At 38.9% G+C, this 16,863-nt stretch overlaps 1 protein-coding gene across 1 annotated transcript in view; it reads right to left on the bottom strand.

The window, feature by feature from the left end:
* Positions 1-16,863, bottom strand: part of CCDC126 (coiled-coil domain containing 126) — a 47,418-nt gene that overhangs the window by 8,319 nt on the left and 22,236 nt on the right. Inside the window, exon 2 of the mRNA XM_003407079.4 lies at positions 10,599-10,981. Coding sequence (XP_003407127.1) covers positions 10,599-10,836 — 238 coding nt within the window. The 5' untranslated portion in view covers positions 10,837-10,981. The remainder of the gene's footprint in view (positions 1-10,598; positions 10,982-16,863) is intronic.

The following is a 16,863-nucleotide window of genomic DNA, read 5'->3' as shown; positions in this document are numbered from 1 at the left end:
CCACACCAGACAGTATTATAATTTTTGCAGCAACCATACAGTTTAGAAAACTCTAGAGGAAAATAAAAACCCACTGAATTAACCCTTATTTTTGTTTACCAAGCTTTCCTCCCTTCCTGATGTCCCAGATTCTTCATTTCTGTTTAGAGAATTTCCTTTAGCCATCTTTTAGGGTAGATATGCTGGTGACAAATTCTTTCAGTTTTCCTTCATCTGAGAATGTCTTGATTTATCCTTCATTCCTGAAGGACATTTTTCACTGGGTATAGAATTCTGGGTTGGTAGTTTTCTTTCAGCACTTGAAAAATTGTGTCACTTCCTTCTAGTCTTCATGGTTTTGTGTGTGTGTGTGTGTGTGTGCTTTAGATCAAGGTTTACAGGGCAAAATAGTTTCTTATCAAACAATACATGTATTGTTTTGTGACACTGGTTGCCAACACCACCACATGTCAGCATTCTTCCTTTCTCAATCCTGAGTTCCCCATACCAGCTTTCCTATTCCTCCCTTCCTTCTTGTCCCTGTCCCTGGACTGGTGTGCCCATTAACTCTCATTTTGTTTATGGGTCTGTCTAATCTTTGGCTGAAGGGTGAGCCTCAGGAGTGACTTCAGTACTGAGTTAAAAGGGTGTCCAGGGGCCATACTCTCGGGGTTTCTCCAGTCTCTGTCATACCAGTGAGTCTGGTCTTCTTTTTGCAAGTTAGAATTTTTTTCTACATTTTTTTTCTACCTCTGTCTAGGGCCCTCTATTGTGATCCCTGTCAGAGCAGTCAGTGGTGGTAGCTGGGCACCATCTAGTTTTGCTGGACTCAGTCTGGTGGAGGCCGTGGTAGTTGTGGTGGTCTCCATGGTTTCTGCTGAGAAATCTGCTGTCACTTGAATTGCTTTTCCTCTTAAGTAAGGTGTCACTCTTCTCTGGTCACCTTCAAGATTTTTTATCTTTAGTTTTCAGAAGTTTAATTGTGATGTATCTTGGCATTAATTTCTTTGGGTTTATCCTGCTTAGGGTTCGCTCAGCTTCCAGAATCTGAGGTCTATGTCTCTTGACAAATTTGAGAAGTTTGCAGCCATTATTTCTTCAAGTACTTTTCCAGCTCTGCCATCATTCTCCTCTCCTTCCAAAACTGATGGAGCAAATGCTGAGTTTTTGTTATAGTCCCACAGGTCCCTGAGCCTTTTTTCCCTTTTTGTCTCTTTCCTCTCAGTTGTCAAGATTAATTACATGATTCTATCTTCCAGTTCATAAGTCTTTCTTCTACTTCCTCCATTCTCTTATTGACTCCATTCACTGAGGTTTTAATTTCAATTATTGTTTTTTTTTTTTTTTCAGTTTAAACATTTCCATTTGGTTCTTATTTTATTTCTTCGATGAGACTTTGTATTTGTTTGCTGAAACTATTTTTTCATTTGCTTCAAGTGTGTTTGAAATTGTTCACTGAAGCATTATTAGTATGGCTGTTTTAAAATCTTTGAGATAATTCTAACATCTGTCATTGTCTTTTTTCATTCAGTTTGAGATGTTCCTGGTTCTTACTATAACAAATAATTTGTCTAAAATCTGGACATTTTTATACTACTTTATGGGATTCTGGATCTTATTTAAACCTCCTGTTTTAAGTGCTTTATTCTGATACCATTCTGGCAAGGGAAGGGAGTTACTATCATGGAGATAAAAGTCCAAATTCTTCACTCAGCCTCTGTGGACACCCGTAGAGGGGAATGGGCTCCTCATTACTCTTGGACAGAGGTAGGAGTTCCCAGTCCCCATGTGGTCTCCACTGATACCATGGAGGGGGTAACATCTGAGCAATGGTGAAAGTCCTTACTCTCTACTAGGCCTCTTCTAACACCACCTAAGAGGGGTGGGGCAGGACTGCCTCATTACTACCCTGTGGGCATATAAGTCCTGGTTTGCCAAACTGTCTTCACTGACATGTAGGGGAGGACCTGTCCTCATTACTGGCAGGTGGGGATGGAAGTACAAGCTCCTACTTGGCTTTCTCTAACACCACTCTGGCAGGGATATTGGGTGCCCTCGGCCTCTGACTGTGTACGTGGTGGTGTGGCCACAATTTTTTTCTGTGCTGTTTGGCTGGAGTAAAGCAGTTACTGTTGAAAAGTTTTCTCTTTTGCAAGGCTGTGCCTTCTTCGCTAGAGAAAGCAGGCTTTTGCCAGAACTTTTTTGTCTGCATCCATTGACATTTCTGAATTGCTGACTTTTTCAGCTCCAAATCTGGGATATATACAGCAAAAAGAAAACCCAGAAAATGTACCACTATGCTATTCCTTGGGTCCCAAGGTCCCTAGCTAGTCTGCCTTCTCCCCACCTTCCAGAGTCTTACGTTTGTTTTATATAAAATGTCTAGGACTTTCAGTTGCACTGAGACAGGAGGAATATGGAGAAGATGGGTAGAGTAGGAATAGGGAGAAGATGGATCTCCATCTTCCCAGAAGCAGAAGCCCCTGGTTCAGAGTATTTTTTAAACTGGTATTCTTCCACTATAAAAGATATTCTCTAATAATTTATTTTCTGAAACGTTTTATAACATTTTCCATTCATTATTTACATAAAAGTTTACACATTTGAAAAATTGATTAAAATAAGAAATTTTAATCTCAGCTGTTTTCATAAAGGTAATTTTTGGTAGATTTGAGTAGAAGAGCAACTATTTTCTAACTTAATTTTCAGAACAGCATCTAAATAATAACACTCAAATTGTTCTTCAACTCTCCTAAAACATTTCTAGAATCTTTTTTTCTTTTCTTTTCTTTTTTTTAATGTTTAGCTACACTGGTATATAACCAGTTGCTGTCAAGTCAATTCAGACTCACAGTGACATCACGTGTGTCAAATAGTAGAACTCTGCTCCACAGGTTTTCAAGGGCAGATTTTTCAGAAGTAGACTGCTAGCCATGAACCACCAACCTTTCGGTTAGCAGCTGAGCATGTTAACCATTTACACCACCCAGGAACTCTCACTGGTAGACAGAAAAAACAAAATTCTTAAGAAGACAGGGTCAGTCTTTGCATGGGAAAGGCTCACATGGTGAAGAAGTGATGTTGCTGGAGATTCAGAACCAGGCATAGGAAACCATGCACGAACTGCAAGGCATCCCACAACAGTCAATGAGAGGCTCAGAGCAATTCACTGTACGGCAAACCCCGGCAAACCCCAGAATCTGACAGAGATGTTACAAGGAAAGAAACAGAATTACATCAGAGAGGCATAAGAATGCAGAGGAAAGAGCTTAAGGCAGTTGGAGATTATGACATACATTTAAAAGAAAGCACAAGTTATGGCTCATATATTACAGTTATCCATAAAGCTGAATTAATCTGTTCATGTCCTTTGAAATAGTAACAATTCATTGTAGACTGGCATTTTTTAAAAATACTGGCTTACGTTTATTTTACCAGTTGGGAAAACAGGTGAAATAGGTCAAGGGAGGACCACTGAATAAATATATTTGATTGACTAGGTGTTTTTGTATGGCACTAAGAGGCTGTGAACAAATGGCTTCTACAGACTGTTGAAGGTTTAAGTGCTCCAGAACTTGTAAAAGTGTAATCTTACTGTAACTTGTACTACCAATTCAAACTAATGGAGCAAAGGATGGAATTCAAATCATGCAACTGAAATAACTGGCTAACTAATTTGGGGAAAAAAAGCCCCACATTCCTAACTCACTCCTTGCATCAGAAATTCCAAGTATGTTACAGATATAAATTTTTTTTTAAAACACCTAATACACTAATTAGATGGTAGATAAGAACTACTTTAGGTGAAGGGAAAGACAGCACACAATACAGGAGAGGTCAGCACAACTGGACTAAACCACAAGCAAAGAAGTTTCCTGAATAAACTGAATGCTTCAAAGGCCAATGTAGCAGGGGCAGGGGTTTGGAGACCATGATTTCAGGGGATATCTAAGTCAATTGGCATAATAAAATCTATTAAGAAAACATTCTGCATCCCACTTTGAAGAGTGGCATCTGGGGTCTTAAACGCTAGCAAGCAGCCATCTAAGATGCATCTATTGGTCTCAACACACCTGGATCAAAGGAGAATGAAGAACACCAAGGACACAAGGTAATTACAAGCCCCAGAGATAGAAAGGGCCACATGAACCAGAGACTACATCATCCTGAGACCAGAAGAACTGGAGGATGCCCGGCTACAACCAATGACTGCCCTGACAGGGAACACAACAGAGAACCCCTGAGGGAGCAGGAAAGCAGTGGGATGCAGACCCCAAATTCTTATAAAAAGGCCAGACTTAATGGTCTGACTGAGACTGGAAGGACCCCAGTGGTCATGGCCCCCAGACCTTCTGTTGGCCCAGGACAGGAACCATTCCTGAATCAAACTCTTCAGACATGGATTGGACTGGACAATGGGCTGGAGAGGGATGCTGGTGAGGAGTGAGCTTCTTGAATCAGGTGGACACTTGAGACTGTGTTGGCATCTCCTGCCTGGAGGGAAGATGAGAGGGTAGAGGGGGTTAGAAGCTGGTGAAATGGACACGGAAAGAGAGAGTGGAGGAAGAGAGCAGTCTGTCTCATTAGAGGGAGAGTAATTGGGAGTATGTAGCTAGGTGTATAAAAGTTTTCATGTGAGAGACTGACTTGATTTGTAAACTTTGACTTAAAGCACAATAAAAATTATTTAAAAAAATAGAAAAAAGGAAGTCAAGGACAAACAGGGCTATTTTAAACTAGTTTCAAACTTTATTTTAAACCTGTCTCAATTTTGTTACTCTACACTTTCACATTCCCAGTTATAAGGTGTTGGTTTTATCTTTCAATAGAAGCAAATACACAAATAACCCCTCACAAAAAGCAAACAAAATAAAAGATCGAGTTAAAGCAATAAAGATCACAGAAAAAGAAAAAAAGGAAGAAAAGAAACATTCTGAGTGAATCACTCAAGCAAGAGGTGACTAATTCCTAGAGCAGAAGAACAACAAAAATAGAAACCCATGAATGGTTTTCTCCAACTAGTTTTGGGGAGGATGGGGAAGTGTCCAGCCTGCCCACTAATTAAAACCCAGAAGACAAGGTGGAAACAACCTACAGGCCCATCAGTGGATGAATGGATAAGCAAAAGATGCTCTGTATATACAATGAACTATTACTCAGCCATAAAGAGAAATCAAGTTCTGATACAGGCTACAACATGAATAAACCTTGAAAATGTTATGCTGAGCGAAATAAGCCAGTCACAGAAGGATAAACACTGTACGAAACATCTAGACTAGGCAAATGTATTGAGACCAGAGTGTATTAGTGGTTGCCAGGGGCTGGAGAGAGGGAGAAAGAATCACTGCTTAGGGGACCCTGAGTTTCTGTTAAAGGTGGTGGAACAACTGGGAGATGGAAAGTGATGGCTGCACAGCCTGATAAGCACAGTCAAAGTCACTGAATAGTACATGGAGGCACTGCTGAACTGGCAAATGTTTTGTTATATATATTTTTTTACCACAATAAAATAATTAAAACCAGAAAAAAAAAACTCACCTGGGCAGCAACAGAAGACGACTGAGGATTTAAGCTTTTGTTTATTGTTTCCCCCACCCCCGCATCTGCCATCCCCAAATAAAACAAGAGGTAGACAAAAAAAAAAAAAAAAAAACCTAATAGAATATAATTTTAGGGAAAAAATTTTAAGCATAAAACTAAACCACGTGGTTTAGTTTGCACAGATCTTACTACATAAATTTTAAAACAATGTAACAAGTTATCAGACAACTGAAAAGCCTGAAGAAAAACATTTCCAACATACAGTGACAGATTAGCATCTTTATAAATGGTCAAATACTTAAATAAACAGATTCCCCTGCCAAAAAATTGGCAAAGAATACAAACAATTCACGCTCTCATACACACAAGAAATACAAATAGCCAACAAACCTAAGAAAATCTTTTAACTTCCTCTGGGACCCTGGTAGTATAGTGGTTAAGAGCTTGGCTGCTAACCAAAAGGTCAGCAGTTTGAATCTACCAGGCAGTCCTTGGAAACCCTATGGGGCAGTTCTACTGTGTCCTATAGGGTCACTATGAATCAGAAACGACTCGACAGCAACAGGTTTGGCTTTTGGTTTTCTGTAATCAAAGAAATGAAAAAGCAAATATTAAAAAAAAAAAAAACCTGTTGCCGTCGAGTCGATTCTGACTCATAGCGACCCTACAGGACAGAGTAAAACTGCCCCACAGAGTTTCCAAGGAGCGCCTGGTGGATTCGAACGGCCAGCCTTTTAGTTAGCAGCCATAGCACTTAACCACTACGCAGAGATGCCGTTTAAAATTAAATGGAACTGGTAAAGTGTGGATAATCTGAGAGTTTCACACTGTTGGTAAAGTACTAGTAGGAATATAAATTGGCAGAACCATTCTGGAAGACAGTCTGACAAATGTCTATTAAATGTAATACGTGCATATCCTTGACCCAAAAATTTCACTTCAAGGAAATCTATCTTTCTGAAACATTCACACAAACATGAAATACACACACACTTATATTCACACATATACTTCATACACCCACATACACACATTGCAGCATCAAAACACACACACACAAAAAGGCTGGTACCAAATTATCTGTCATTAGAAAATAAGCTAAATAACGTGAGCAGTCAATCAGTTGGGAAGGGAGTTTCCATGGGGGTGTGGTCTGCTTCAAACACACATAGATGTTCTGGCAAAGCTTGCTCTCTCAATCCTGCATTTGGATCATCATTCTCTGACCTCCGGGTCTTGGGATGTGAGCCAGCAACCTGCCACTGGACCTGCAGATTTTGGTTCATCAGCCCGTGTAACCATGTGAGTCAGGAGAAGCCTCCAGCCTGCTGCTGAACCATGGATTTGGGACATGCATAGTACAGATGGCTGTCTTTTAAAATACCACAGTTATTACACTCAAATAGAAGGAATTTTCTTTGAAGTGTTTCTCCTGTTCCCAAGGAATCCACTTCTCTATTGTTTCTATCGGTGTTCTCTGACTAAGCCAAATGCACCATACAATTTCTGCATGTGTATCTGGCACAGTACCTCTATCTCAGTTTACACTCACTCTTTTATCTCTCATCATCTAACTTTGATCCTGAAGAGAAAATGCAGACTATCCCTCATCACTTCACAAAAATCTTTATAAGGGGTAAGAGAAAAAAATGCAAAGTGTCCTGGGCATTCCCTGGTAAAGATGGTGAACTAAACACAGGTATTTAACCTCTACTGTCTCTGTATGCCCCACCAAAACAGTAAAGTTGCTTTTCTCTCTCTCTCTCTTTTTTTTAAAGCGTAAGTCCACAAGGCCAAAGATAACATGAGATGAGAAAATAGCAACAAAACTTCTAAAAGCAAACGGATAAGTGGTAACTGACTTAGCAGACCTGAAAAGCACAAAAATTGAGAAAAGCCAAGAAGCTGTCCAATTTTCTCCATACAGCCCCATCCCTGTCCCCATAAGGCCCAGAAATTGTTAGACCGGATACCACTAAAAACAGAGGTAAAGAAGGGACAAAAACAGGACTAGGTGAAAATCTGTCTATGAAACATCCTCTATACCACTCCAGAAAACTGGGTGACTGCAGCAGAAGATCTGAGAATTATTTTCTGAAGAAGGTAAAGCAGTTGAGGGCCTGGATACCACACTGAAAACTCAGAGATTAAGTAAAAGTTTACAGAGTGAGTGCTGAGACCACCCTCTCCTCTCCCTTTTTCTCTCATTCAGACCCCAGAACACTTGGAGACATATACATTCCAACAAGACACTGGAAGTGCTTCTTGAGGTAACCTAACCAGCTCGAGGAAAGATCTAAATATACTGATATTAGGAATATCCCCAGAGAGATAAAGATATCAAGGATACCTCCAAGAAATGTCCCAGCCAGATCACTCTAATAGTAAATACCATCCAACAACTCAACATTTCCCATCAACCTTTTACTACCCCATCCTTAGTGTGTGCAAAAGGGCAAGGATCACCAGACATATCTGAAAGAAACATTAAGAACACTTCATGGTTACCCGGGGTGGGGGAGAGGGAGTCATTGTCTAGGTAGTAGTAAATTTCTGCTTATGGTTATGGGAAAGGTAGCACTGAATGTGGGTGAAAATTACACAACCTGACTGTGACATTACAAAGCTGCACATAAGAAAAAAGGTGAACTAGCAAATGCTGTGTTATATATAATTGGAACAACAACAACAACAACAAAATGGGGTACAACTGCTGATACTACTTAGACATAACAAAACACCTCAAAGGACTAGTTTTTTTTTCTTTCCAATTTGGAGAGTTAGGGTCATGGTCTCGTGGGATAATCCAGTCAACTGGCATAATATTGTTTGTAAAGGTTCTGTTCTACCTTCCAGTTCGGTTGAGTAGTGTCTGGGGTTTTAAAAGCTTGCTAGCGGCCATGCAAGATACAATAATTGGTCTCTTTTGAATGGAACAACACAGGAAGAAGGAAACCCAAGAATCAGAGACACAGCTGGACTAGAGGACTAACAGCCTCCATGAAACGCTTCTTCCTCTAACATGAGACTAGAAGAACTAGATGGTGCTCAGCTACCATTGCCAAATGTTTCAATCAGAGACACAATAGATGAATCCTGATAGAAAGGGTAAAAATGTTGAACAGAACTTCAAATTCCCAAAGAATCCAGACTTACTGGGCCCTTTGAGGCTAGAAGAATCCCTTAGAATACTGTCATGGGATACTCTTTAAACCTTAAAATGAAACTATCCTCTAAAGTCATCTTTAAACAAAAAAAAGAAAGTTTAGCTCAAAAAGTAAAAAATGTCATCCTTAAGCACTGCACTTTTAAAAAAATGTATCTATATGAGACAAAAGGGACAACAGTAACTCTAAAGCATAGATGAGAAGTTTAGGGAGCAGTAAGTATACATTGAGGAGCCTTGGTGGCACAGTGGTTAAGAGTTATGGCTGCTAAACAAAAGGTTGGCAGTTCGAATCCACTAGCTGCTCCTTGGAAACCTATGGGGCAGTTCTACTCTCTCCTGTAGGATCAATATAAGTCGGAATTGACTTGACGGCAATTTGTTTGTTTCTTAAGTCTAAATTAGTAAGGGTGAAACTAGAGCAGAAATGATGAGAATTTGACACAATATGAAGAATGTAACCAATGTCACTGAATAATATGTGCAGAAATTGCTAAATGGGAACATGTTTCGATGTGTATGTTTTCTCCAAAAATAAAATAAAATGTTTAAAAAAGAATACTTTAGAAAAATTACCGTTGATAATCTCAGAGAGACGACAAAAAAGAGGTCTTAGACCATTGACCTGTCGGTTAGTAGTCTACTGCTTTACGCATTGTACCACCAGGGCTCCTTAAAATCTAACAGCACTGACTGGAGTCAGAAACAACAAAGAAGTTGAAAAGCAGGGATACACTTGACCTCCACCTCCTAGGAACCAGCTTTGTGCTGATTCTTATTCACTTAATTATTTGTTTACATAATGTGTCTAAATACCATTGGAAGGATAGTCAAACAACTGTGGGAAAAATGGAGTAAAGAACTAGGTAAAGAAACAAAAATAGATACTTATTAATTCTATGGGGAAAAATAAAATTGTACAGGAAGGGAAAAGTAATCATAATATATTACATGGCTCAGCAATGAATATCATTAACACAGAATACCATCAAACCAAAATTATGATGGGAACATGGCAGGACAAGAAGGACATATGCGTGTGAAGGTGGCCTGGGGGTGGGTGGAATACATTTTGGGGTGAGAAAGAAAGCTGAACTCTCACCTTGCATAACAACAAATAACTCCTATAATTGAAAAAAAATCAAGAGGTAGTTTATATAGGATATTATTTAGAGATATAGAAGTAATCAATAAATAAGTTGCCTGAAAGAACTTAAAATGGGTGTCTCTGAGGAAGTGGAAATTGGAGGAATGTTGGAGATGGGAAGAACTGTCCTTTTTTCTTAAAACCTTTGTAACACTTTGTTTCTTTAAATATATGCATGTATAACTTTGAGTTAAAAAAACAAACACTGAAATAGAAAAAAATGTTCACACACTCAGATACATACAAAGTGTTCCAAAGAGAATAACATGTTCTCTCCTTTTTTTTTTTTGTTTGAAGTCTTAACAGCAAGAGAGAACATGGCATACATAAGGCATTTAAAACATAGCAGGAACCCAAGGTGTGAAAGGGAGAATGGCAATAAACACTACTTCACATACAGATAAATGCTGCTTCTTAGGAATTAATAAATGTTACACAATTAATCGTTTATATTGGGACAGTACAAACTTTTTTTAGAGATACATATGGAAATATCTAGCAGTGACATGTCACAATATCTACACTTTAAATATTCTTCCAAAAAGCAGACAAAACATTGTAAAATGTTTATCATTGTTAAATCAAGAGATGAGCATTACATATGGGTATTTATCACACTATTTCTATTTTTCAGTACATTTAAATTTTCATAAGAAAAAATTACTTTGTAAAGGCCTATGCATTAAGCAATGAATTCAATTTCCACGGCTATCTTTAAATGGGGATAGGTTGGGAAAGGCTAGAAACATTCTATGGTTATCTTACCATATCCTGCCATGGAAGCACCATTCTCGACATCCACTGTGTTCTTATTTTCCTCTGCTAGAGCTTTAACATATCTTTTGCTTAAATCTAGTATTTGTTCACGTAACTTGACACTGCTTTGATGTCTTGGTTGCTGGAAAGTATAGTGCAGTAACATCAATCCCCAAATGAGTCCAAATATTAGCAACAGTAAACTCAATTTCTGGGACATATTTTTTCTTGAGATTGTAAAAAACATTTCTGATGAAGTGAATAGACTTGATTGAAAAGTGGCAACTAGAAACAAGTCACCAAACAAACAAAACTTCTGAAAAAAGAAAAAAATTCTTCCTCTAATATTTTATATCTTTCATCTTCAGCAAGGTTGTCTTCAACTCTTAACTCTGTAAAATTGAGAAGAAAAAAGGCAGTTAGTCATAATCTATATCAGTAATACAATAGACAGACTTAAGGAGAGATCCTATAGTTTTGATTTGAAACTATATCATCTTCTTTGGCAACTTTCTCCACCACTAAGGAAGCCTTCAAGTCTTTTACCAGTTTCATTTAATAGCGCTTCAAAATTTTAAACTAGAAATATCAATTCCTTGAAAATATCTGAAGGCAGAACCAACATGGTACCCTAGACAGCCAGACCATGCTATCTGAAAGCAAAGACCTGAAAAACTAAGTAAAATAGATTCAAAAGTCAGTCCTGGAACCCCAAGCATCAAATAAAGGGATAGAGAACTAGATCAAACGCCAAATGGAAGCAGAAACTGGTGGAAAACAGAGAACAAGAAGAGACACAGAGGGGAGGTCCCCTGCCAACTAACACAGCACAGCATCACCATCTTGGAACACAGCCAGCAAAGACGCAAGACAAGGAGTATGGGAAGGCAACTTCACAGAACTCTCAACAAGAGATAGAGAATCCAGTAAGCAGAGAAACACGCTTTCCTACAACTCACCCTTCTGGTGAGTTGAAGCAAAAACTACCCCCATCTTGGTGGACACACTGCCAGGGTCCACAATACAAGCCCTGTCCCCAGGCCTGCTCCACCCCCTCCCACCATGCACCTTTCATTTTTCCTTCTTTCTTCCTTTTCTTTCTCCCTCCCACCTAACCCCATACACCAACTTCCCCTTTCCACAGGCCTCTGCTGCATCATTGCAGCCAAAGAGCCACTGGCCCCCCACCACTCTGGGGCTGCCCTACCCTCACTCACTGGCTCCAGCTGCACTGCCATTTTTTGTTTCTTTTTTTCCACTTCTCCCTTTTCTTTCTCCCTCCCAACTACCCTCCTATGCCACCTCCCTCCTTTCCCACTGGCCCCTGTCAAGCCACCACAGACAGCGTGCCACTAGTGCACCAGCCAGCCACTGCCCCAGGTCTGCCACGCCCTGACCCGCTGCCATTTATTTATTTTTATTCATTTTTCTTTTTCTTTCTTTCCTTTCTGCCGCCTTCCACCTAGCCCCATATGTAACCTCCTTCCCCTTCTCGCCAGCCCCTGGGTCCACCCTGCCCTCACCCACCAGCTACTGCTACACCACACGTTTTTTCTTTCTCCCCATACACCACCTCCCCCCTTCCCACCAGACTCAGCTGCAGCACCATGGCTAGAGCATCCCAGGCACTCAGGGCTGCTGCCACATCAGACCCATACCACCCCACTCTTCCTGCCATTCAACCAGCTGCTGAACGGTGGGAAGTGAGCCCACACCATTCCCAGCCCAACAGCCCCCATCTGGTAAGGGGCTGTGAACGTTCTCACACTGCTGGAGCAACATCAGAAGGCAGACAGAGACTGCCCAGTCCTCCCTCAACCACCTTGCCAAACCAGTATACATTGAAGCAGCTCACCCTGCCTGCTTCTACCTTGCCCACTTGGACAAGCTGTTGAGAGCAATCATATCCACAGACTAGCAGCCAGCAAAGCATGCACAGCCCACCCACCCTGAAATGTTGAAACAAAGAAGAAAAAGCAGGATGAAACAAATACACAAATCAATAAATAAAGGAAATAATACCTTAATGTCTCGGAGACAGCAGAGAATATCAAAACATAAAAAAAGCAGGACAAGAGGGCTCCAGCAAGTGACCACAATAAAAAATCAGATAATATCCTGGCAGAAGACAAGGCAGTGGAACTGCCTGATATACAATTCATATGACAAATATTTAGGGCTCTGTAAGAGATTAGGAAAGAGATCAAGGAAAACAGTGACAAAACCAAAGAAAAAAATTAGACAAAATCATGGCAAACACAGTTGAAAACATGGCCCAAATCGAGACAAACACAGACAAAGCAAAAGAATAATTCAGGAAAATAATACAAAAAAAAAAAATCAAAATAAATAATTAGATCATATACAAAAACAGCAACTAGAAATCCAAAAATTAAATGACCAAATTTGAGAAATAGACAATTCAATAGAAGGTCTTAGAAGAAAATCTGAAACAAGAGAAGACAGAATCCGTGAAATTGAAGACAAATCCATGAATGCCGCTTTGAGGAAAAATCAGAGAAAAGAATGAAAAAAAGGAAAAAAAGCTAAGAATTATGTGGGACAAAATCAAGAACAAAAATTTGTGCTTGATAGGAGTTCCAGAACAGGGGGAGAAAATGGAAAACACAGAGAAGATTGTTGAAAATTAGCTGGCAGAAACCTTCCCAAAAATCAGAGAAGACAAAAAAACTGACAACTCAAGAAGCTCAACGAACCTTAATAGGATGGTTCCCAAGGCATATCATAACCATAACTGCCAAAACCAAAGACAGAAGAAGCCCACAGGCACGAGAAGAAAGCAAATGATAAAGATTAGAGCAGAAATGAGTGAAACAGAGAACAGAAAAACAATAGAAATAATCAACAAGACCAGAAGGTGGTTCTTTGAAAGGATTAATAAAACCAACAAACCACTGGCCAAATAAACAAAAGTAAAGCAGGAGAAGGAGCAAATAACGTAAATAAGAAATGAGATGGGTGACATTACAACAGAACCAACTGAAATAAAAAGGATCTTAACAGAATACTACGAAAAATTGTACTCTAACAAATTTGAAAACCTAGAGGAAATGCACAGATTTCTAGAAACACACTACCTACATACCTAACAAAACTGAGGTAGAATAACTGAACAGACCCAAAACAGAAGAGCTTGAAGGTGTAATAAAAAAAAATCCCAACCAAAAAAAAGCCCTGGCCTGGACAGCTTCACTGGAGAATTCTACCAACTATTCAGAGAACAGCTCACACCAATACTAACTCAAATTATTTCAGAGCATAAAAAAAAAAGGAATACTCCAGAATTCATTCTATGAATCCAGAATAATCCTGATACCAGAACCAGCAAAAGATACCACAAAAAAAATTAATAGACCAATATCTCTTATGAATATAGATGCAAAATTTTTCAACAAAATTCTAGCCAATAGAATTCAGCATCAGATCAAAAAAATAATACAGCACAACCAAGTGGGATTCCTACAAGGTATGCAAGGATGGTTCAACATTCGAAAATCAATCAATGTAATCCAACACATAAATAAAACAAAAGAATCACATGATCATCTCAATCAGTACAGAAAAGGCATTTGATAAAGTCCAACACCCATTTCTAATGAAAACTCTCAATAAAATAGGTATAGAAAGGAAATCCCTCAACATAATAAAGGGCATCTATACAAAACCAACAGCCAACATTATTCTCAATGGAGAGAGGCTGAAAGTATTCCCTGAAAACAGGAACAAGACAAGGCATTGTGCTGGAAGTCCTAGCTAGAGCAATAAAAAAAATAAATAAATAAGGAAGAAAAAGAGATAAAAGGCATTCAAATTGGAAAACAAGAAGTAAAACTAAGTACAGGATTCAATTATCCTGTACATAGAGAACCCCAAAGATTTCACAAGAAAACTATTAGAACTAATAGAAAGATTCAGCAGAGTAGCAGGATACAAGATCAATTTATACAAAAATCCGTTGGATTCCTATACACCAACAAAGAGAACTTCGAAACGGAAATCAGGAAAACATTACCATTTATAACAGCACCTAAAAAGATAAAATACTTAGGAGTAAATATAACCAGGGACGTAAAAGACTTATACAAAGAAAATTACAAAACACTATTTCATGAAACCAAGAGATCTACATAAATGCAAAAACGTATGATGCTCATGGATAGGAAGACTCAACACTGTGAAAATGTCAATTCTACAAATATAATGCAATCCCGATCCAAATACCAACAGTGTTCTTTAACAAGATGGAAAACTAATCACCAACTTTATATGAAAGAGAAAGAGGAAAAAAAAAAAAGAGAAAGAGGCCCCAGATAAACAAAGCATCATTGAAGAAAAAGAACGAAGTAGGAGGCCTGACACTACCTGATCTAAGAACCTACTGTACAGCCACAGTAGTCAAAACAGCCTGGTACTAGTACAATGACAGACAAACAGACGAATGGAAAAGAACTGAAAACCCAGATGTAAACCCATCTTATGATCAGCTGATCTTTGACAAAGGACCAAAGTTCTTTAAACGGGGAAAAGACAGTCTTTTTAACAGATGGTGCTGGCAAAACTGGATGTCCATCTGTAAAAAAAATGAAACAAGACCCATACCTCACACCATGCACAAAAACAAACTCGAAGTGGATCAAAGACCTAAATATAAAACCTAAAACAATGAAGATCGTAGGAGAAAAAACAGGGACAATGCTAGGGACTTTAATATATGGCATAAATACAAAACAAACGATAACAGTACACAAACACCAGAAAATAAACTAGGTAACTGGGAGCTCCTAAAAATTAAACTTATGCTCATCAAAAGACTTCACCAAAACAGTAAAAAGAGAACCTACAGACTGGAAAAAAACTCTTGGCTACATCCGACAAGGGTCTAATCTCTAAAATCTATAAAATACTTCAACACCTCAACAACGAAAAGACAAATGGCCGAATTAAAAAATGGGCAAAGGATATGAACACACATTTCACCAAAGAAGACATTCAGCAGCTAGCAGACAAATGAAGAAACACTCACAATCATTAGCCATTACAGAAACGCAAATTAAAACTACAATGAGATACCATCTCACCCCAATATTACTGGCACTAATCAAAAAAACAGAAAACAATAAATATTAGAGAGGTTGCGAGGAGACTGGAACTCTTATACACTGCTGGTGGGAATGTAAAATGGTACAACCACTATGGAAAATGATACAGCTCCTCCTTAAAAAGCTAGAAGTAGAATTACCATATGATCTAGCATTCCCACTCCTAGGAATATATCCTAGAGAAATAAGACCCGTCACGCAAATAGACATATGCACACCCATGTTCACTACAGCATTATTTGCAGTAACAAAAAGATGGAAACAACTGAAGTGCCCATCAACAGATGAATGGATAAACAAATGATAGTACATACATACAATGGAATACTTCAAAACAATAAAGAATAAGAACGAATCCTCAAAACATCTCACAACACAGATGAATCTGGAGGGCACTATGCTGAATGAAATAAGTCAATCACAAAAGGACAAATATTGTATGAGACCACTATTACAAAAACCCAAGAAAAGGTTTACACACAGATAAAAACATGCCAATTTTAATCCATTTACTAGGGGCAGGTTAATCACATGAGTTAACCAATCAAATCTAATTTGAGGACAAGACTAAAAATGAATATTGCATATGACCTGGTTACACAAGGCACGGTTATAGGGAAGGGAAATCACTGACTAAATAATAGGCAAGCATTAATTTTGGTGAAGGATAAGACAACACACAATTATAGGAAGTCAGCATAACTTGACCAAGGCAAAGCCATAGAAGCTTCCTAGACACATCCGAACACCTTGACAAGACTGAGTTACTGGGGCTGAGGGCTGAGAACCAGGCTCTTGCAGGACATCTAGATGAATTGGCATAACATAGTGCATGAAGAAAATGTTCTACATCCTACTTCAGCAAGTTGCATGTGGGGTCTTAAAAGCTTGCAAGCGGCCATCTAAGATACATCTATTGGTCCCATCCCATTCAGAGCAAAGGAGAATAAAGAAAACCAAAGACACGAGGAAAATATTAGTCCAAAGGATTAATGGACCACATGAAGCACACCCTCCATCTGGCTACTACCACCAACTGCTCTAACAGGAATCATAATAGATGGTCCTGGACAGAGCAGGGGAAAAAATGTAGAACAAAACTCAAATTCATACACACAAAAAAATACCAGACTTACTGGTCTGACAGAGACTGG

Source organism: Loxodonta africana, chromosome 8 (assembly GCF_030014295.1).
Source record: "Loxodonta africana isolate mLoxAfr1 chromosome 8, mLoxAfr1.hap2, whole genome shotgun sequence".
Lineage (NCBI taxonomy): Eukaryota > Metazoa > Chordata > Mammalia > Proboscidea > Elephantidae > Loxodonta > Loxodonta africana.
The sequence above is the reverse complement of the archived record's forward strand: the minus strand, read 5'-3'. Positions and strand labels throughout refer to the sequence as shown.